This window comes from Myodes glareolus, chromosome 20 (assembly GCF_982192425.1).
Source record: "Myodes glareolus chromosome 20, mMyoGla1.1, whole genome shotgun sequence".
In the NCBI taxonomy this organism is placed as follows: Eukaryota; Metazoa; Chordata; class Mammalia; order Rodentia; family Cricetidae; genus Myodes; species Myodes glareolus.
In genome coordinates this window covers 20,283,217-20,302,909 of record NC_142045.1, presented here as the reverse complement: position 1 = coordinate 20,302,909, position 19,693 = coordinate 20,283,217, and the positions used below count along the sequence as shown (strand labels likewise).

The window sequence follows — 19,693 nt, the reverse complement described above, 5'->3', positions numbered from 1 at the left end:
TTTGATGTAGGGATTGCTTCATAATGTCTCCATATATTAAATTATCACATTCTACACCTTCCGTATGCACGATATGTGCTACCTGTGTCAGTGAAGTTTAATGTGAAATGTAAGAGATTGAAATTTTTCTTTACAACATATCAAACTAGTAAGCTGACCAAACTATATTTTAAGGTAGGTTTGACCACAAAGAATAAACAGGTGAAAAATAAATATTCATTCAGAAAGAACCTGGTAAGAACCGGAAGGTGAGAAGGTACCTTTCTTTCCTTTATCAAATGTCTGTAGCATAGAGCGGCCATGAGCAGTAGCACCTTCGTGATCCTGGAGAATAGCTTCTAACTTGACATATGAGACAGCCCAGCTATTACTGAAAATCCTAACATACTTACGTACTTAATGAATAGGAGTGATCTCTTGTGGATATTACTAAATGTGGCCAAAGATGGTATTTGATGTAATGGGAAGTACACAGGCAAGCAAGGTGTGCATACCATCAGACAGGTGTTCCTTGAGCAAGTATTTGTCGAACACCAGCCACCTGTCAGCTTCAGTGAAAGTGTGGGGGGTGAACCACATCAGGAGGGACGGCGCTGTCTTCATGCAGAGTGTAATCTAATATGGAGAAGGGGTAGACATTAAAGACGCTCTGTAGTCATTCTTTTGAACATGTTTTAGAGATAAAAACACTACAGGTTGATATGAAAGTATAAAGTTTTGATAAGATCAGGACAAGTTGCACTAGAAGAAGCACAGCTAAAAGGAGGGTAGACCACTAAAAACATTTCAGTTTCATTCTCAAAGTACATTGTCTCGACGTGAGCCTTGGTTTCTCATTGCTCCTCTGCAGTTCCCTTAGTGTTTTCCAAAACTGTGTCTTGCTCTCTACCCTGGTTGCCACTGCTCTTGGTAAAGCTTCCTTTGCTGCACTGCTCAGAACGGCCTCTGTGTTGGTTCCCTACCTTCATTAGTAGTCCATTTAAATTCATGGCCACAGCAATTGTTCCCGGTGAAGCTTTCTTCTTGATTTCTGAAAGAAAGCGTTAAATTTAGCTGAATTTCTTAGACAGCCTAAATCGAAGTTTATGTAGCAATGGGAAGGAAAATATACACTCCAAAGAGAGATGGGTCTGGGCTGCATAAAGGAGGGAGCAGCTTATTGGGTTCCACACTCTGGATTTTCAAGTGATTTTTATGAATGTTTGAAGTGGTTGGCATATTGATGGGGGAACATGACTGCCTTTCCCTCTCGCATCATGGTAGACGAGATCTGCCTTTTGTAATATTTATTCCTATGATTTCCAGACTAGTGGTTCTCAACCTTCCTAATGCTGTGACCTTTTAATACATTATGGTGACCTGAACCATAAAATTATTTCATTACTACTTCATAACTTTAATTTTGCCACTGTTATGACTCATAATGTAAATATTGTATATGCAGGATATCTGATAAGTGACCCCCCTCACAGGGTCATGACCCATGTGTTGAGAACCGCTGCTCTAGAATAGTTCACCGAGGGGAGGAACTCAGAAATCTCAATGCAAACGGCATAGTGAAGTTGGAATCTTTTGAGAATTCACAGGCTTCATTACTGTGTGTGGTTGGCTGTTTTAAAAATACCTTGGTACTTTTATTCTTTGATACATCAGGAAGAACCTCGCTGCAGCTTCAATAATGTCTCATCACAAAGGATATTCTGTCTAAAGACACAACGTCCAAGATACAGCTTCAGTTTTCCTTGGTTTCTTCAAATCTCCCTCCTGGCCTCTGCTCTGGTGAAATTTCTCTTGCTTGTTGCCTGGAGTGACTATTCAGAGCAGTTGTGGTGGTATCCCACCCCAAGCCTTAGCATATCTAAATTCCGGGGTACTCGATGCCTAAAGTGACTTCTGCAAGAAGGAAATGTGATCACATTGCTCCCTGTCACATCTTTAATGGATTCCCATTATATAGGAAAGCTCACATTCCTTAGATAGCTGACCCCCCCCCCAAGTGATATATACCTCCCCTACCAAATTTACATCCTGCCAGCCTCACCATTCTGAGCCATGAGTCCCTAGTTGTACACTATTTTCATGCTTTTTTCTTTGCTAGTTCATTTCCCCATTTCTGACCAGTCGAGGGATCATCTCCCTTGCAGCGGTTTCCCGGATCCACTTACCTCTGAGGATGGTCCTCTGTGTCTCTGTGCATATCTCCATTGATAATTCTACTTATCATATGATTTTATTACCAGAAAGCAGAAAATATCTTCTCTTTTATATTTCTGATATATAATGATAGTCAGATATTTTTATAAATAAGTAAATGCTTTGCCATAGTTTGATCTGTCATATTCTGTAAGTTATTAACTTAACGGATGTGTTAATTTTATTTTTAATATGTGTTCCTCATCATGAAAAATTCAAATTCAGTGATTTGAGCAGACAGTTGTTCTTAATAATGTGTGTATGCAGAGTCCTCTATAAGGTCTTTGCTACTAGTGGGAACAGTGCCATCTATTGGCTATTATCCAAATTGTACCAACTGTTAAATCTAGAATACAACACAGTGTATTAATGGAATGTTTTTAGGAGGCCACACCTATAAAAACTTTATCACCAGTTTGCACAAAATATCAGCATATGCTTGACCAAAACACTAATTAAGTATTTAAATAGTTTTTAATTTAATTTATTTCAAGTGACCCTTTAGAGGAGAATGACGCTGATATAATAACAGAAAATGTATACTTTGGGGTTTGGTTTTGTATACATCCTATTTTGTTCCTAAAGAAATTAGGACAAATATTATTGTTTTATAAAAATAGAACTAAAGTTCCTATTCTTCTTTAGATGCAGTTGATACTTCTAATTAAGATGTTTTACTTTTAAATAATTTAAAGTTCTGAAGGATACATTAAAATTTTTTTTCTAAGCCATGAGTAATTGACTTTTAATGGTAACCTAAATCCCAGTGTGAAAAGGGATTCTGGTATTTATGAGAAATGTGCGCCACAGTGTTAAAATAATAATTCATTATATCTTAACCTCCTTCATTCACTGAGATTGTTTCCTCTGTAGCAGTATTTTCACATGTTAAATAAAACCATGTATAGCAGATAAAATTAGCCAATGAAAGTAAAACCACACTGGATTTTGCTACTGTCAGTCCTACTACTCAATGGGCATGAATAGTTATTACGGTGTTTTATAAAAACTACTTCAAATGAAGGTCTGCTACAAAAATATTAGTATGCTTTCGAGCTTGTCACTGTTCTTACAAGTTTTAAAAATAGTTTTTTCTGTTTTGACTAGAATATTCATAACAGGATACATGGAATGATAGAAATACAGTTTTTCAAAATTAGATGTCTTATATTTTAATCATAAGTATTGACTTTCTGTAAGGAGGAATAATTACAGTTGTCTCATCATATTGTGGAATCTTACGCTATTTCATAATATGTCTCTATGAAACTAAATATAAATTTCTGTAGTTATAATGCCCATGCAGCTGTAAAACCATAGTAATAATAATGAAATTCCAGCAATCATAACAGTCAGTATAAGTCTTCCTACATCCTTAGCACTTAAATTGGAGCTCATAGTTCATAGCACACACTCACATACACCCTTATACTCTATGAGGTGCTCACAGTAAATCTTGCAATAATATACTCTCAAGAAGGTAGAAAGAAAATTCTGTCATAAAACTCAGGAATGATAGCATCAAACCTCATACTTTTAATTTTGGGGGATCCCAATTACAATATTATTGAAGGAATTTCCGTGCTCTTATTTTTATGATTTTACAGATAAGGAAATTGAGATGTAGAGAGACTAAATGATCTGTTTAACATCCAGCAAATGATGAATGTCAGCCCACACTGTTAAAACCACTCCCTCAAGAGCCAGTGTTTTTAGTATACTAAATTATCTTTCAAACAAATCTCAACACCTAAGTCTACATACGAAAAACAAAATTACAAAGTAAATGAAACCAGCATTTAAAGGAAAGATTTAACAGTCTTAATAAACGAGATGTTGTTTTGCTTATGCTGAATGTCCAGTGTTTAACTTATTAGATGTTTCCCTGCCTCTGCTCATGCTTCATTGCTGCACAACTGAGACCTATGTCAGCATGAATGTATGCCATCCCTTGAACTCTGTTTGACTGTCAGTTATTTTAGTTATTAGACCATTCTTTCAGTGATCTGCACACAGTGGTACAACCACCATCTTTTTGTTTTGATTTTTGTTTTGTTTTGTTTTTTCGAGACAGGGTTTCTCTGTAGCTTTGAAGCCTGTCCTGGAACTAGTTCTTGTAGACCAGGCTGGCCTCGAACTCACTGCCTCTACCTCCTGCCTCTACCTCCCGAGTGCTGGGATTAAAGACGTGTGATACCACTGCCCGGCAACACAATCTTTTTAAAATACAATTCAGCAATTATTTTTCTGTTTTATTTTTGTGTTTGTTTTTGTTTTAAAACAGATTGTCACTGGGTAACCCACAGAGATCTGGACTTCATGATCCTCCTGCCTCTGCTTCCTATGTTTAGAGGTCACTGGAATGCATTATTTTGCACAGCTCACACTAATTTAGCTAGCCTCTACCTTCCTGCTAATTGCTGTTGCCATGACAGGGGCTATATGCTAAGACATCTCACCTTGTAACATGAGGGCCAGCTTGTTGGGGTTTCTGTCCCGCCCAGTACCCCAACAAGCCAGCAAGTCCCAAAGAGAAATTACACACAGGACTCCATAAGGTTATAAACTGATTGGCCCATTAGGTCAGGCTTCTTATTAGTCCTTGTAACTTATATTAATCCATTATCATTATCTATGTTAGCCATAATGGCTCAGTACCTTTTCCAGCTGGGCAGCTTACATGTTTCCTCTCCAGTGGTCTGCGCAGGAGTGGCTGAGAGAGAGCTTCTGCTTCCAGAATACTCCCAGTCTCTTTGCTCCACCCCTACTTCCTGTCTGGCTTTCCTGCCTATACTGCCTGCCTGGCCAATCAGCGTTTTATTAAAATATGATTGACAGAATACAGATAATTCTCCTGCACCATTCCCCTCTTTTTTTTTTTTTTAAAACTACATATGGCGCCCAGACGTGGATAACTGAATCCACAGAAAGCCTGAGAAAGCTTGGAAAAGAATAGAGTAAAGCATGGCTTCTTGGTGGCAGCAATTTCTCAGGTCTACTTTGCTTGCTAGAGGCAAGCAAGCGCTCTCATTTAAGAGAGGCTTCCTGATTCAGCTTTAGCTGCAAAACCTTGCAGCTCTTTAAAGAGGTCCTGCCACAAAACACTTAAATGGTGTTGATGAAAAGCTGAATGCATTCTTTTCAGTTTTCAGCTGTAGCAGGAGAAAAGCTGTGCTGTTTTAAAATGCCGGCTTTCTGGGCTGTCCTGCCAGAGCAAACTCTGACTCTTTCAGGCAGGCAGTCCGACTGAGTGTGGTCTGTGAGCAGAATGCTGCAGCTTGCTTGCTAGCAAGGACCTTGAAATGCCATAGAGTTGTGGCAGTGAACACAGCTCTGGCTGGTATCTCAGCCATGAGCCTGGAAAGTTACGGAATGGGCTAATTCCAGCCGTAAAAGTCACAGTTTTAGTCCTCTCCTTAAAGACTCATGTGGTCAAAAAAGAGAGAGAGATACAGTAAAGAGAGATTCAAAGAGGAAGAAAACCTCTAAATGGTTTACAGTGTGTTAAAAATATATTCAGGATAAAAGTTAAAGTTCTTAAAGTAAAAAGAAAGAAAGAAAGTAGTTGGGTGTGATAGTACACACCTTTAATCCCAATGCCTGGGAGGCAGAGACAGATCTCTGTGAGTTCAAGGTGTGGTAGCATACACCTTTAATCCCAGCACTGGGGAGGCAGAGACAGGAGGATCTCTGTGAGTTCAAAGACAGCCTGGTCTACAGTGTTATTCCAGGACAAAGATATACAAAGATCCTGTCTCAAAAAGTAAAAGTAAAAATAAAAGAAATAGAGGTTAAAATAAAGCCACATAAAGATGGAAAATGCACAGAGAATCTTCATACTGTATGCTTTTATGCTCTCTTTAAATTGTTTGATTGCTGAGGAAGGAGCAACAACTGCTAAAAGACTTTTGTTTATAAATGCTGCTGAACTAACACAAGATAGGAATTTTGAAAATACCTTGGCTTCAAAACTGAAGTCAAAAGGTATGTTACTTTGGAGAAGAGATTTTGCTTTTGTTTCCACAGAAAACGAGAGACTCTGGATTTATTCAGAGTTAAGAATAATCACCTTTGACCAAGGGAGGCCACCTGAAAAATCTCCGATAGGAACAGATGGCCCAGATGACAGAGGTCTACATCCAGAACTGATCCAAGACTGTTGCCTGAGATGATCGAGACTCACAGGATACTCCAGTCAGGACTTGAATTATAACTCTAAGTTTTCTTTAGGTCCCCATAAGATCATCAGCGCCCCCAACCAGCAGGAAGTAGCCTGAAATACTACGCCCACATTCCCAACAAATGGACTATGGGTATTTTTCTTTGTTTAAAAAAAAAAAAAAAGAGGGGAATGGTGCAGGAGAATTATCTGTATTCTGTCAATCATATTTTAATAAAACGCTGATTGGCCAGGCAGGCAGTATAGGCAGGAAAGCCAGACAGGAAGTAGGGGTGGAGCAAAGAGACTGGGAGTATTCTGGAAGCAGAAGCTCTCTCTCAGCCACTCCTGCGCAGACCACTGGAGAGGAAACATGTAAGCTGCCCAGCTGGAAAAGGTACTGAGCCATTATGGCTAACATAGATAATGATAATGGATTAATATAAGTTACAAGGACTAATAAGAAGCCTGACCTAATGGGCCAATCAGTTTATAATCTTATGGAGTCTTGTGTGTGATTTTCTTTGTTGCTTGCCAGCTGTTGGGGTACTGGGAGGGACAGAAACCCCAACAAGCCAGCCCTCATACTACATCACCTCCAGGGTAAGCTGAAGAGAAGAGTTGTTAAAGCTCAGTCCCTGTCTGTACAGTGCGCAGGCCTCATCCTTCTTCCAGTGACTTTCTGTTCCATCTCTAGTCAATCCCTCATTTGTACCGGGAGCCGCAGCTTTGCTTAACATGGTCTGGGTGCAATTAGAACAAATAGAAGTGCAATAAGAAAAAATCATTGCTTTCCCCTTATTTCTGTTCTTGAGTCAAATAGTATTTTTTTTACCCTTTATGAAAATTTCACATAGAATTAATAATAATCTTACAAATTTCAATTAATACAGCTTGAAAAGTTAGAGACTATATTCGAACATCCTTTACCTGTCAATTTTGAATTTCTAACTGCAAAATATTTAGAATAAAATACCAGTGGTGTGTGCAGGGCCAGTGTTGTCCCCATTTGGACAGCCTCTATAGCAGCAGGCTGGTACAGTACAAGCAACTGTTGGCAGTTGGGGAGATTGCATAGTATCAAATCGTATTAACATTGTAGAAATTTAGAGCAATCTTGCTTCATATGCATCTTGACATATATGTCCAGTATTTAAATAAAACTCTAAAAGGGTCACTATTGTTCCTTTTAAAATATTGCTCTAAACTTTCTCTTGCTGACCCCACTAGGTGCTGCCAGGTATACAAGACATTTCCCTGTTTCCTGTATGATGTAACTGCTCTTCACGCCTTGACTTTAGGCGGAGTTGCTCAAGGAAGGAGTCTTGTTGCCCTATCTTCCTTAATATTAAAGTCTTTTAAGGGTTCTTTGTGCCCCAAGTATCGAGTGTGAGTCCTCTCTTTTACTAGGATATATAACTGAAGTGGAGGAGGGTACAAGATTGGAACCCAGACCAGGGAAATCTTGGAGTGATAAATGGGTACATATTCAGGATTTGTTGAATGTAAGTTAGACAACTAACCCATCATCATGAGGGTCTGTTCACCTCTGTTAACTTGGTCTTCCCTAGAGATGCCTTTTCTCAGCTCTTCCCGACTACTTTTCAGTCCAGCAGCAAGTTTCTTCTCAGTTACCCTGGCATACTTAAGTTACCTTTATAATGTGGGTTGATGAAAGGAATAGTAAGCAGATCAGATCCTTCAAGGGGTATAAATTAAAAACTTACACCCAATACTTTTAATCACAATAGTGTTCTCCTATACTGTAACCATTAAAAAATAATCTGCCTCATCTTTTTCCGTATTCAGCCATTTTTGTTGCAGTTATTTTTATTAACAAGTTCAGATTTTTTAAATTAATTTTATAGTAAATTATATTTGTGGTATATTGTGTATATCTGCCTTAACTCCTTTCCTCTCATGACTGAGAGCCTTTCCTTATCCAAGACAGGGAAGGATGCATGACTCCCTGCCTTTTGAAGGAGGTATTCGTCTGTAATATGAATTGATTGGCCAGGTAACTATATCTGAAAAGCATATTTATGGTATCTTTTATACATCTGATCTATGATATCATATGCTATAGGTTTATAGTCTTAAATGCCTTCTGTTGTCTCAAGAATTTTAACACCATACTTCACTAAAAAATTGTATGAGAAGATTTTGGAAGTGATCTTAAATGACTTCATTTTTAAAAATTAATATTGATTTCTCTGTTTGAAAAGAATAAAAATCTTATTGTGATTTTTCTACATTTGTTTTCATCTGCTGGCCTTGTCTGTCTCCTGGGTACCCTGTCCCTTTAAAAGACAAGCCCTGCCCACTCCCGCCCCTCCCCCCAGTGACTGATTCTCTCTCTCTCTCTCTCTCTCTCTCTCTCTCTCTCTCTCTCTCACGCGCGCGCACACACACACACACAAACACAAAGAAAAACCTCATTTAAATGGCCTATTGACTAGTATGAGGGCCAAAAGATGCCAGAGATAGTATAGTGCCGGTATACTTAAGCACAGCTAACTCAAGCATATAAACTAGTTACTAATTAAGGAGTATAAGCAATTTCTTATCTAAATAGTGTTTATATGTAATATATAGATAAAATTAAACTTTGGTTGATTTTATTATTTATATCCATGCAGTGAAAAAGAAGGTTCATTCATTTATTCAACAAATTGTATACTGAGTCTGCTGTGTTCCAAGAGCACTTTGAGTGCTCAGGATACAATTCTAGACTATTCAGAGGGGTCATTTTAACCTGACTGATCTTTACAAGCACCGGAATATTAGTGTTTGTTGTTGTTGTTTGTTTTATTTTGTTTTTTGATATAGGGTCTTTCTCTGTAACAGCCCTGGAGCTCTTTCTGTAGACCAGGCTGGCCTCAAACTCACAGATTCTGCCTTCCTCCACTTCCCAAGTGCCGAGATTAAAAGGTGTGCGCCTCTGAAAATTATTTTGAAAACCATACAGCCTCAGGTCCTAAAAGTACACAGTAAGGAATGTTGTTACATACCTGTAGTCCAGCTACTGGAGAGACTAGTGTGTGACTATCACTTGAGGGTACAAACCACATGCAATTCTGAACATCATAGACGGACCCCTGTCTCGTAAACAAGTTTCAAGGGAGAGAAGCAGCCAACAGTTCTTCCAGCTCTGATGTCTATAGTGCCTATAAACCACATCAACAATCAGTGTGAGCCCATAACCATAAGGGAGCTATAGTACCACACACATCTTGACAGTAACCCATCAACTCTCTAATTAGACATAAAAGGGATATTATGGTATTGGAAACATAGCCAGTTCCACAGAGCTAGTGAAGTCATAGATCCTAGAGAACTTGTAACCAATCCTTTACTAACTATACAGTCCCAAACTACATTTGAATATCTTTATACCCACAGATTAAGAGTACTCCTTACTACCGATTTTAGCAAGAAACAGAGACCATTACAAACAAACAAACAAAAAACAATCAAAATGCAAAGCTGCGGAGCCAGCCACAGTGGACACGTTTACAAAACAAAGCTTACACTTAAGGCTCAGGGATTGCTGTGGAGGAGAGCATGGAAATATTTTCAGAGCCGAGGGTCAGGGAGTTTGCTGTGAGATTGTGTCTCACACTAGTGTCAGAGATTACAACCATAAGGTCTCACCAACGTGACTGCCTAACTATGAGTTTAACAAGGGCAACAATAGACAATAGACAGTAGATGGGGGGAGCCTACAGGACCTAGTCCAACAAAGAACCACAGGCAACCAAGGAATGTAGAGAGCAGGAAAATAGTCTCCCCCAGGGAAGATCATCACAATTTGTTATCCAGTACCTAAAAACATGCACCACACATGTAACAATTAATGAAAAAAAAGAGGCCATGAATTTGAACAAGAGGACGATGGGTATGTGGGGATTTGGAGGGCGGAAGGGGAAGAAGGAGATTAGATAATTATATTATAATCACAAAAACATAAGAAAAATTTTTAAAAGTCAACCAAAACATAATTTTTAAATGTAGCAAATGGATGGCTTAGCTCCTTGTGTCAGGAATAGGGAGTTCTATCCAGTCAAGTACTCTTGCTGTCTGCTGCTGTTATATCCCAGAGAATATTATTACTCTGTTCATTCCTGCAACCTTGACCCAAGCTTCTAAAAGAAGAATAATAGACAATTAAAGAGTTATGAACTTACTTACGTTAGTGAATTATCACTCATATCGTAACATGAGGAGGGATGCGTTTGAATCCACAGTTCAAATGAATGGAATTTAAAACCATTTATTAATACTTTAGAAGGCCAAGCTTTAATTTAAAAAATCTAGTTGCCTTTGAAAACCGATAAAAGTTGTAGACTCTCTGTGCAGAAAATATAATTGAGGAAAGCGGAGAATGGGAGAAGTGGTCTTTCCCAGGGAAGAGCACACCAATTTGTTGCTCACTGTCAAATGGACAGCCCTGGAACATACTTACCAGTAACATTTTATGGATCGAACAGATTATTTTTAGGAGTGTGTGTGTGTGTGTGTGTGTGTGTGTGTGTGTGTGTGTGCAATAACAAAGCGGTCGTGAATTTGAAGGAGAGCATGTGTGTGTCTTTGTGTGTGTATGTGGAGACTGACCCTAGTCTCTCTAGGTCTGTGGATTGTAGGTTGCTTTCATTTAATGGCTAACATCCATATATAAGTGAATACATACCGTATTTTCAGGCTGAGTCTGGGTTACGTCACTCAGGATATTTTTCTAGTTTCATCCATTTGCATGCAAATTTCATGATGTCATTTTTAAAAACAGTTAAGGAATAAACCAGTGTATAAATGTACAACATTTTATTTATCCATTCTATGGTTGAGGGACATCTAGATTGTTCCCAGTTTTTGGCTATTAAGAATAAAGCAAAAGTCTTTGTGGTAATATGGAGGAACTTTGGGGTATTTGTCCAAGAGTTTTATATCTGGACCTTGTGGTAGGTTGTATAGCTGGACCTTGTAGTAGGTTGATTCCCAGTTTTCTGAGGAACTGTCATATTGATTTCCGTAGTGACCGTACAAGTTTGCACTCCACCAGCAATGGACAAGTGTTCCCCTTGCTCCACATCCTCTCCAGCATGGACTGCCACTTGTGTTACTGATCTTAACCATTCTGACAGGTCTAAGACAGAATCTCAAAGTCATCTTGATTTCACATTTCCCCAATGGATAAGGATGTTGAACACTTCTTTAAGTGTTTCTCAGTCATTTGAGATTCCTCTATTGAGAATTCTCTGTTTAGGTATGTACCCCATTTTTAATTATAGTATTTTGTTTGTTGATGTCTAGTTTCTTGAGTTCTTTATATAATTTAGATATTAGCCCTTATTGGATATGGAGTTGGTAAAAATCTTTTCCCATTCTGTAGGCTGCCCTTTTATCCTATTGATGGGGTCCTTTGCCTTACAGAAGCTTTTCAGTTTCATGAGGTCCCATTTATTAATTGTTGTGCCTGATCTATTGATGTTTTGTTCAGAAAATTTTGCTCCTATGCTAGTAAACTCAAGGCTATTCACCACTTTCTCTTCTATCAGGTTCAGTGTTTCTGATTTGTTGTGGTCTTTGACCATTTGGAGTTGAGTTTTGTGCCTATTGATATATCTGGATCTATTTGCATTCTTCTACATGCAGACATCCAGTTTGATCAGCAGCATTAGTTGAAGATGCTGCCTTTTATCCAGTGTATATTTCTGGCATCTTCATCAAAAAATCAGGTGTCCATAGATGTGTGGATTTATGTCTGAGTCTTCTCTTTGAGTCTGTTGGTCAAAGTGTCTGTTTTTATGCCAATACCATTCTTTTTTTTTATTACTGTAGCTTTGTTGTACAGCTTGAAATTGGGAATGGTGAGATCTTCATCATTTATTATTCAGGATTGCCTTAGCTATCCTCAGTTTTTTTGTGTTTCCATATGAAGTTGAGTATTTTCCTTTCTACGTCTGTAAAGTACTCTGTTGCAATTTTGGTGGGGATTGCAATGAATCTGTAGATTACTTTGGATAGGGTGGTCATTTTTACTGTGTTAATCCCACCATTACATGAGCTAGGAAGATCTTTCCGTCTTCTGCTATCTCCTTCCATTTCTTTCTTCAAAGACTTGAAGTTTTCATCATACAGTCTTTCACTTGGCTTAGTAGATTTACCCTGTAATATTTTATATTATTTGAGACTATTGTGATTTACCTGATTTCTTCTTTATCAGACCATTTGTCATTTGTATATAGGAGAGCTACTGATTTTTGTAAGTTGATTTTGTAGCCAATGAGTTCTCCAGTGTAATTTTTAGGGTCACTTTCACTTACTGTCATATTCTCTACAAATAACAGTACTTTGTCTTCTTTATTTTCAATTTGTATCTTTTTGATCTCCTTCAGTTGTTTTATTGGTCTAGTAAGACTTCAAGTCCTATATAGGATAGGTATGGAGAAACTGGACAACCTTGTTTTATTCCTGATATTCCTGATTGTAGTGGAATTACTTTGAGTTTTTTCAACTTAATTTGATGTTGGCTATGGGCTTGTTGTAAACTGCCTTTATAGTGTTGAGGTACATCCTTTGTATTCCTAATCTGTGCTTAATTTTTATCATGAAGGCATGTTGGATTTTATCAAAGGCCTTTTCTGCATCAATGAGATGATCATGTGGTTTTTGTCTTCCAATTTGTTTATATGATGGAGTGCATTTATTGTTTCTTTTATATTGAATCATCCCTACCTCTCTGGGATGAAACCTTGTTGATCCTGATGGATAATGGTTTTGATGTGTTCTTAGATCTGGTTTGCAAGTATTTTATTGTACATTTTTGCATGTATGTTCATAAGAGAAATTTTTATTATTTAGATTGTTTATCTACTTTATTGAGTGTTAGAGTGAAGTCCTAAGTTCTAAGAATACTTTTTAAATGATCAGTTATAATATAACCAGGGTATAATATGTGTTTGGATACCATAAGTATATTATCTAAAAATCTTCTAAATGAAATCACTGGCAAGAAAATTAGTTTCAACCTTATGGCCAGAACTGAGTCAAAGTTCTCTTGATCATCTGACGAAGGACGGCGATACAGTCGGAGACCCACATTGCAGCACGGGACTGAGCCCCCCGAGGTCCAAATGAGGAGCAGAAGGAGGAAGAACATGAAAAACGAAATCAGTACTGCGAGGGATGCTATCACCCACTGATACAAGGGAACGGATCTGATGAGAGTTTACCAAGGCCAGTTGGACTGGGACTGAAAGAGGACGTGATCTAACCAGACTCTCCGAATTTGGCCGGATTCTCTGACTGTGGCTGACACGAAGTCTTTCTGAAAAGCCATTGACTATGACACTGGGACCTGTTTCCTCTACATATAATGGATTTTGGGGATCCAGTCTGTTTGGACACTCACCTTCCTGGACCTGGAGGGAGGGGGAAGGAACTGGAACTTCCCACAGGGCAGGAAACCCTGACTGCCCTGGGGGACGAAGAGGGAGGAGGAGGGGGAGTAGGGGGAGTGGGAGGGGGGGTGGAAATGGAAACTTTTATAATTTAATAAAATTTACTAAAAAAAAAAAAACAGTTTTAGGGGAGCAAATAGGAACCGAAAATATGTGTGGTACATTATATCTTATCTTCTGCACAATTGCTCATTTCAAATTCAGTTTGAAAATACTTAATTTTAGGGCCCGACTTCCCCCACATACAAAATTTCAATTGTTAGTTTACTTAAATTTAGATAGGTCACTTAAATATTTCTATGTACGGAGAAAAATATGATTTGGGAATCTGTTCTTAAATACATGGTTTTTGCCTTATCATTAGGTTTAGTTATTTGTGTTATTGCTTATTGGTACAGTGTTAGGAAACAACCAAGAGTTTTATCATTCTTGGATTGTATTAATTGAAAGGTGATTTTATATTAAAGGTTAGTGAACTGGTTGTGAAGTGTTACTGTGGTAGAGGTTAGATGGGTGGTAGTTGCTGTGGTGAGGCTTCCTTCCTTTTCCGTACTTAGTAGTGCTCCAATTTACAGTCTGCTTGTTAAAACTGACCTGTCCGTTTCTTTTATGGTTGATTTTTAGCCACCAGCTGAGCAGGCAAAAGCCAGACTACAAATGGTCCTTGAAGCTGCTGGTAAGTGTTGAAAATTGACTTTTATAAAATAAAAAAATAAATCCTAGGCTGATAGCATGCTTATATATGACTTAAAAGTTTTTTTCCTAGTTTTAAATTTTTCACAAATCTAGATCATATGTTTGGATCTAGATTATATATTTGGATATAAGTCACCTATTTATTGCTAATATAAAGTGCTAAAAAGTCATTCTTTGCATGTTTATGGATAAAACAGGTATTAGTTTTAAAGTTTAATTTTAATAAAATACATGTTGATTTTTATCTTTTATGAATTATACTTTTGGTGAAATAAAAAAATTCATTAACTCTAGACTATGATTTTTTTCTGAAATTTTCTTTTGGAAGTTTTTTTTAATTTTGTAATTCGTATTTAAGGCTTTTATCTTTCTACTTAACTTTTGTACAGGTTAAAATTGATTAATTAAGATTTACATTATTTTGGAGAAAATAAGGCCAATGCTATATTAAATTCCTCTAATTCCAATATGCTAATTCATTGGCCAGTGTATTCTGTTGCCATCTAATTTTAAAATGCTATGTTTAATTTCCCAGTGGTACAGTTTCACAAAAACATTTACCTTTTTAAATATCTCTAAAAATCCATGCTGTCTTCTCTATACTAATAATTTAACTTTAAGTCTAAATGTACTCTTTGATGTGTGTGTGTGTGTGTGTAATTTACCTTTTAAGGATTACAAAGAGATTATACATTCCATTCTGACAAATTCAAATTGAGGATTCAATGATAATTTCAGACGACCAAACAACAGATGTTATATTTTGGAGCAAATACATATGTGCACATTGACTCTAGAATCTCTTGCAGTAACTATTGTTATTATAAATTATTATAGAAATAGGTTTTTGAAATTATAGGGTACTAATATATAGACTAGGTTTTTATACCTATATACCTTGTGTTGAATTGCTGTATGAAAACTTTGCACTGCCTTGTATTACCACTACTTCAATGACCACTTTTTAAAACCGGACTGCTGTTTTTCATGCTACTACTGTGAATAGATTGATGTGAAATGATGTGATGTTTTATTTTTCTTTGAAAAGTGTCCAGTGTTACTTTTAATGATACTTTGTTGCCTCAGAGGGAAAGTAGATAGCTGGGCGGTGTGGAATAGCAGTAAACATACACCATGGAGAATGGGAGAGGAAGAGCTTGAGTTCAGTTGGTAAAGACAACCTTTACTTTCAGTGGTTTCTCTTCATCTTCCTTGTTTCTAGCAACCACCAATCTGCCTTCTGTCTCTGAAATGCCATATACAATATGTGAGTTTTTATATCTGTTGTGTGGTCTGTTTTAGATGTATATTCATGTTGTAACATATCAGTAGTTCATTTCTTCTTATGGTTGTGTACAATTTGTTTGTGCATTCATTCAGTGATAAAAAAAATGAACTCTGTTAAGTAGTGTTGAATAATGTTGTTATAAATACACAGTCTAATCTGAACACCTGCTTTTAGTTTCTGAGAGTACTTTTGTAAAGGAATAATTGTGGAATCATTTGGCAATTCTTCAATTCTTTAAAACCCCAACAATTTTCCATACTAAACAAACAGTTTTATATTCTCAACTACAATATACAAAGTTCCCTATTGTATCAATTAGAGACTATTATCCATTTCAGCTAGCTGTTTGAAAGTCTTTAGATTTGGAGATTCTCTGTGCTCTAAGTCTGAACTTGTGAGCTATGAGGGATAAGGGCTGCTGTGACAGCAAACAATATATGAAGGCTGTGTGCATGTCTCTATCCTTCCCTCCCTCCCTCCCTCTCTCCCTCTCTCCTTCTCTCCTTTTCTCCTCCCTCTTTTCCTCTGGCTCTCCTTCTCCCCCTCCTCTCTCTGCATCGCTCTCTGTATTAGTTCCTGTATCTGTAGAAGGAAGTTTCTTGATGGCTGAACAAGACACTGACTTGTGGATATAATAGACTATCATTAGGAGTTATTTTATTGCTATATTCCTTTAGCAGAGCAATAGTGTTTGGTTTTCTCCTAGGTCTGTGTCCTATCTGGTCAGGTTTTTAGCCACTCTAGCAGTGGCTCGACATGGGTTCCATCTCATGGTGTGGGTTTTAAATCTAATCAGGTATTGGTTGATTACTTCCAAAAGCTTTATCCCACCATTGTAGTTCTCTGTCTTGAAGATAGGCCCCTATTGTAGATCAAAGCTTTGTAGCTGGGTGGTGTTTACCTTTCTCCTCAGTGTCATGCAGAGTGTCTTTCAGCACCTTGAACACTAGTCAATAGGGGTGAAGGCTCTAGTTAGAGACTACCACCACCTCTCTGTGTTCAGCGAGCTACATAGGTGTTCTTTTCAGCAACAAGGCCTTGCCCTCAGTTTGTGGAAAGCAGTAGCAGTTTTGGCTTTGCCTGTGTTGATGGGGTCCCCGTGTGGCTCCTGGACCAGCAATTCAATTAGATGTAAAACCATTTCTGCACTGGGAGAGTCACGTGATGGTGAAAGATGTCTAGTTGGGAATTTTTCTTCCCCATTATTCGGTGATTCCATTTTTATTTCTTTCATATATGTATATGTTTCAAGCAGTTTCTACTGTAGTAGGTTTCCATGTGATTTCTCAAATGACCCTTAGTGTTAGCTGTCACTCCTTCCAGTCCCTCACTTATCTCCCTCCTGTCCTTTCTCCATTTTATCCTCCCCTCCATTGGGAAATCCTTCCCTCCTTCTCTTACTCTGTACCTACCCTCTGCTGTTGTGTGGGTTGTAGAAAGCCTGTAAAAGGCTTAGCAGCTGACATTCACATATAAGGGAATACATGCCATATTTGTCTCTTTTGGTCTGAAATTTCTCACTTAGGATGATTTTTTTTAGCTCCATTCAAATTTTATGATTTTTAAATTTTATGATTTTGATTTCTTTAAAAGCTGAGTAATATTCCAGTATGTAAATGTACTACATGTTCTTAATCCATTCATCTGTTAGTGCACACTAGGCTTTTTGAAATTTCTGGCTATTATGAATAGAGCAGCAGTGAACATGGTTGAACAAGTGTCTCTGTAGTAAGATGTAGAGTCCTTTGTATGTGTGCCCAAGAGAGTAACAAACTCGAAAAAATTTATTGCTTACATTTCATAACTGTAACCTGGAATTATTCCTTGAATTGCCTATGTTTTTTTCTACCTGGAACATTTTTCTCATGTCTTGTTTTGTTTTGTTTTCTCCTATTACCTCTCTCCACTAGTTTTTTTGTCTATATCATAACACCATGATAAAATTCCAACTATTAATCTCTGATAGATAAATCATTATCTATAATAACTTGAACTAATATAATATATAATATAATAACCTTAGAGGTAATAACCTGAAAGTTTAAGCCTTTGAATACTTGCTACTGAGGGAATTAGTAGGCGTTAATCAAGAAACTATGACTAGAAGCACCATATTACCCAGCACATTTGCTGGAGGGACTTTAATGAGTACCACAGACATACTTGCACTTCTGTATTCATTGCTGCGTGTTTCATAATACCCAGAGATGGACCCAGCCTAGATGTTGGCAGATGAACAGACAGAATGCATATACAGTGAAATTTTAATTGACTGGAAAAAAAATGAAATCATGACATTTGCAAGAAACTGTATGGAACTGGGAATATTAAATGAAATAAGCAGTCTCAGACAGCAAAATACCATGTTATATACAGAATTTAAAATTACATATGTGTGTATATTTGCATATATGTGTGCAGATTATGAAGCTAGAACGGTGATCATGAGCATGTTGGAAGAACTCTTAATGTGGGGATGCAGAGAAAATCATAGATACATAGGACATGAAAGGAGAATGGATGGCTGTCTAAGGGGGGGGAGCCAGGCATGGGGGAAACTAGGACAGGGAATGATTGATGAAATCTCCAATTGCTTATTACTTTATATGCTCATCTAAAAAGTGAATTTAACAGCTTCAGAAATATTTAAATGCTAATTGTAACTGATGGATGAATTTTGTGATGTTCCAAAAAATAAAGTTTTTGATGATTATGAGATATTATGACTATATAAATATAAACTCATTAACCTTAAGTTAGATCATCACAAAAATATTATGAATAGTACTTTATCATCTAAATAATGCTCATGACACTTTGAATTGTGCCTCAAGTTTTCAAAGTACTTTTATAAATCCTTTATCTTAGATAATTACCTCCATTTTACAAGAATCATGAAAACTTGCATAGCTGATTAGGAAGCAAATTCAGTGATTTCTGACTTTTGATTTCTTACTCTTCTTAGTTTCAATGCTTGAGCTTTATTGGTCAGAAAACAGAGTGACAGAGAATATTGCAAAATGCATAGTTTGTTTTTGTAGATTTAATATGTATATATATATATATTAGTACAATAAGTTCTAGCTTCAGATCTGCTTTAGATTCTGAAAGGTTTTTGATTGATAATGCAAAAAGATTAAAGTTCAACTCATGAGAAAGTTTTTTCCCCTTAATTATATAGAACATTCATAGTATCTAATTGTTTAACTTTAGAAAATCTAGGTTATTGTTGCAATCTTTGATTTCCTGTCCTAAATCTAGGTGTCTCCATTTCAGTGACATTTCCTGGGCTGAAAGTTGGTTAATGTTAAACACAGATTAGTTGAATGCATATATTCATTAGTATCCAAATCAGAAGTCTTGCTTAGCAATATACCATAAATGCCGTAGTTTCTCTGTGTTGAGATTTGCCTTCCCGCTTACTCATTAGGTACTCTGAAACCAAGTCTTGATCCTTCCTTCTCCTTTTCATAGACTTCTGATCTCAGGAGTTGCAACACTAGTTTCAGTCTAGCACTAAATACTTATGATTCCAAGAACTACAAATGAAGATAATTGATAAGGTTACTACTTCAGGGACTGTTGAAAGCTCCTCTGCTTTACTGTTTTACAGCTGACAGAGAGACTTGCTCCGTAGGTTTCTGACCCCTGAAGTAGGATGATTTGTTGTGACAGAGCTTTCATGTTAGGATACTTCCCTGTTCCCAAGTAGAGCAAATGATGAAAAAGTTCATTCAGACTTCATATCAATGGTTTCTAGATTCATTTTCCCTGTGTGGTCTCTTTAAGGGCATGTCAGTAGTCTAGATTGTAGCTGGTTTAGTCATTAACATAACTTACGCTTAAGCAAGTCATTCTCCTTTATTGCCTTATCTTGTTATTCTGGAATTTAGGTTA

At 37.2% G+C, this 19,693-nt stretch overlaps 1 protein-coding gene across 2 annotated transcripts in view; it reads left to right on the top strand.

The window, feature by feature from the left end:
- Nucleotides 1-19,693, top strand: part of Rsrc1 (arginine and serine rich coiled-coil 1) — a 290,122-nt gene that overhangs the window by 153,638 nt on the left and 116,791 nt on the right. For both annotated transcript variants that reach the window (XM_048424583.3, XM_048424582.3), the window contains exon 6: nt 14,437-14,488. In XM_048424583.3, coding sequence (XP_048280540.1) covers nt 14,437-14,488 — 52 coding nt within the window. The remainder of the gene's footprint in view (nt 1-14,436; nt 14,489-19,693) is intronic.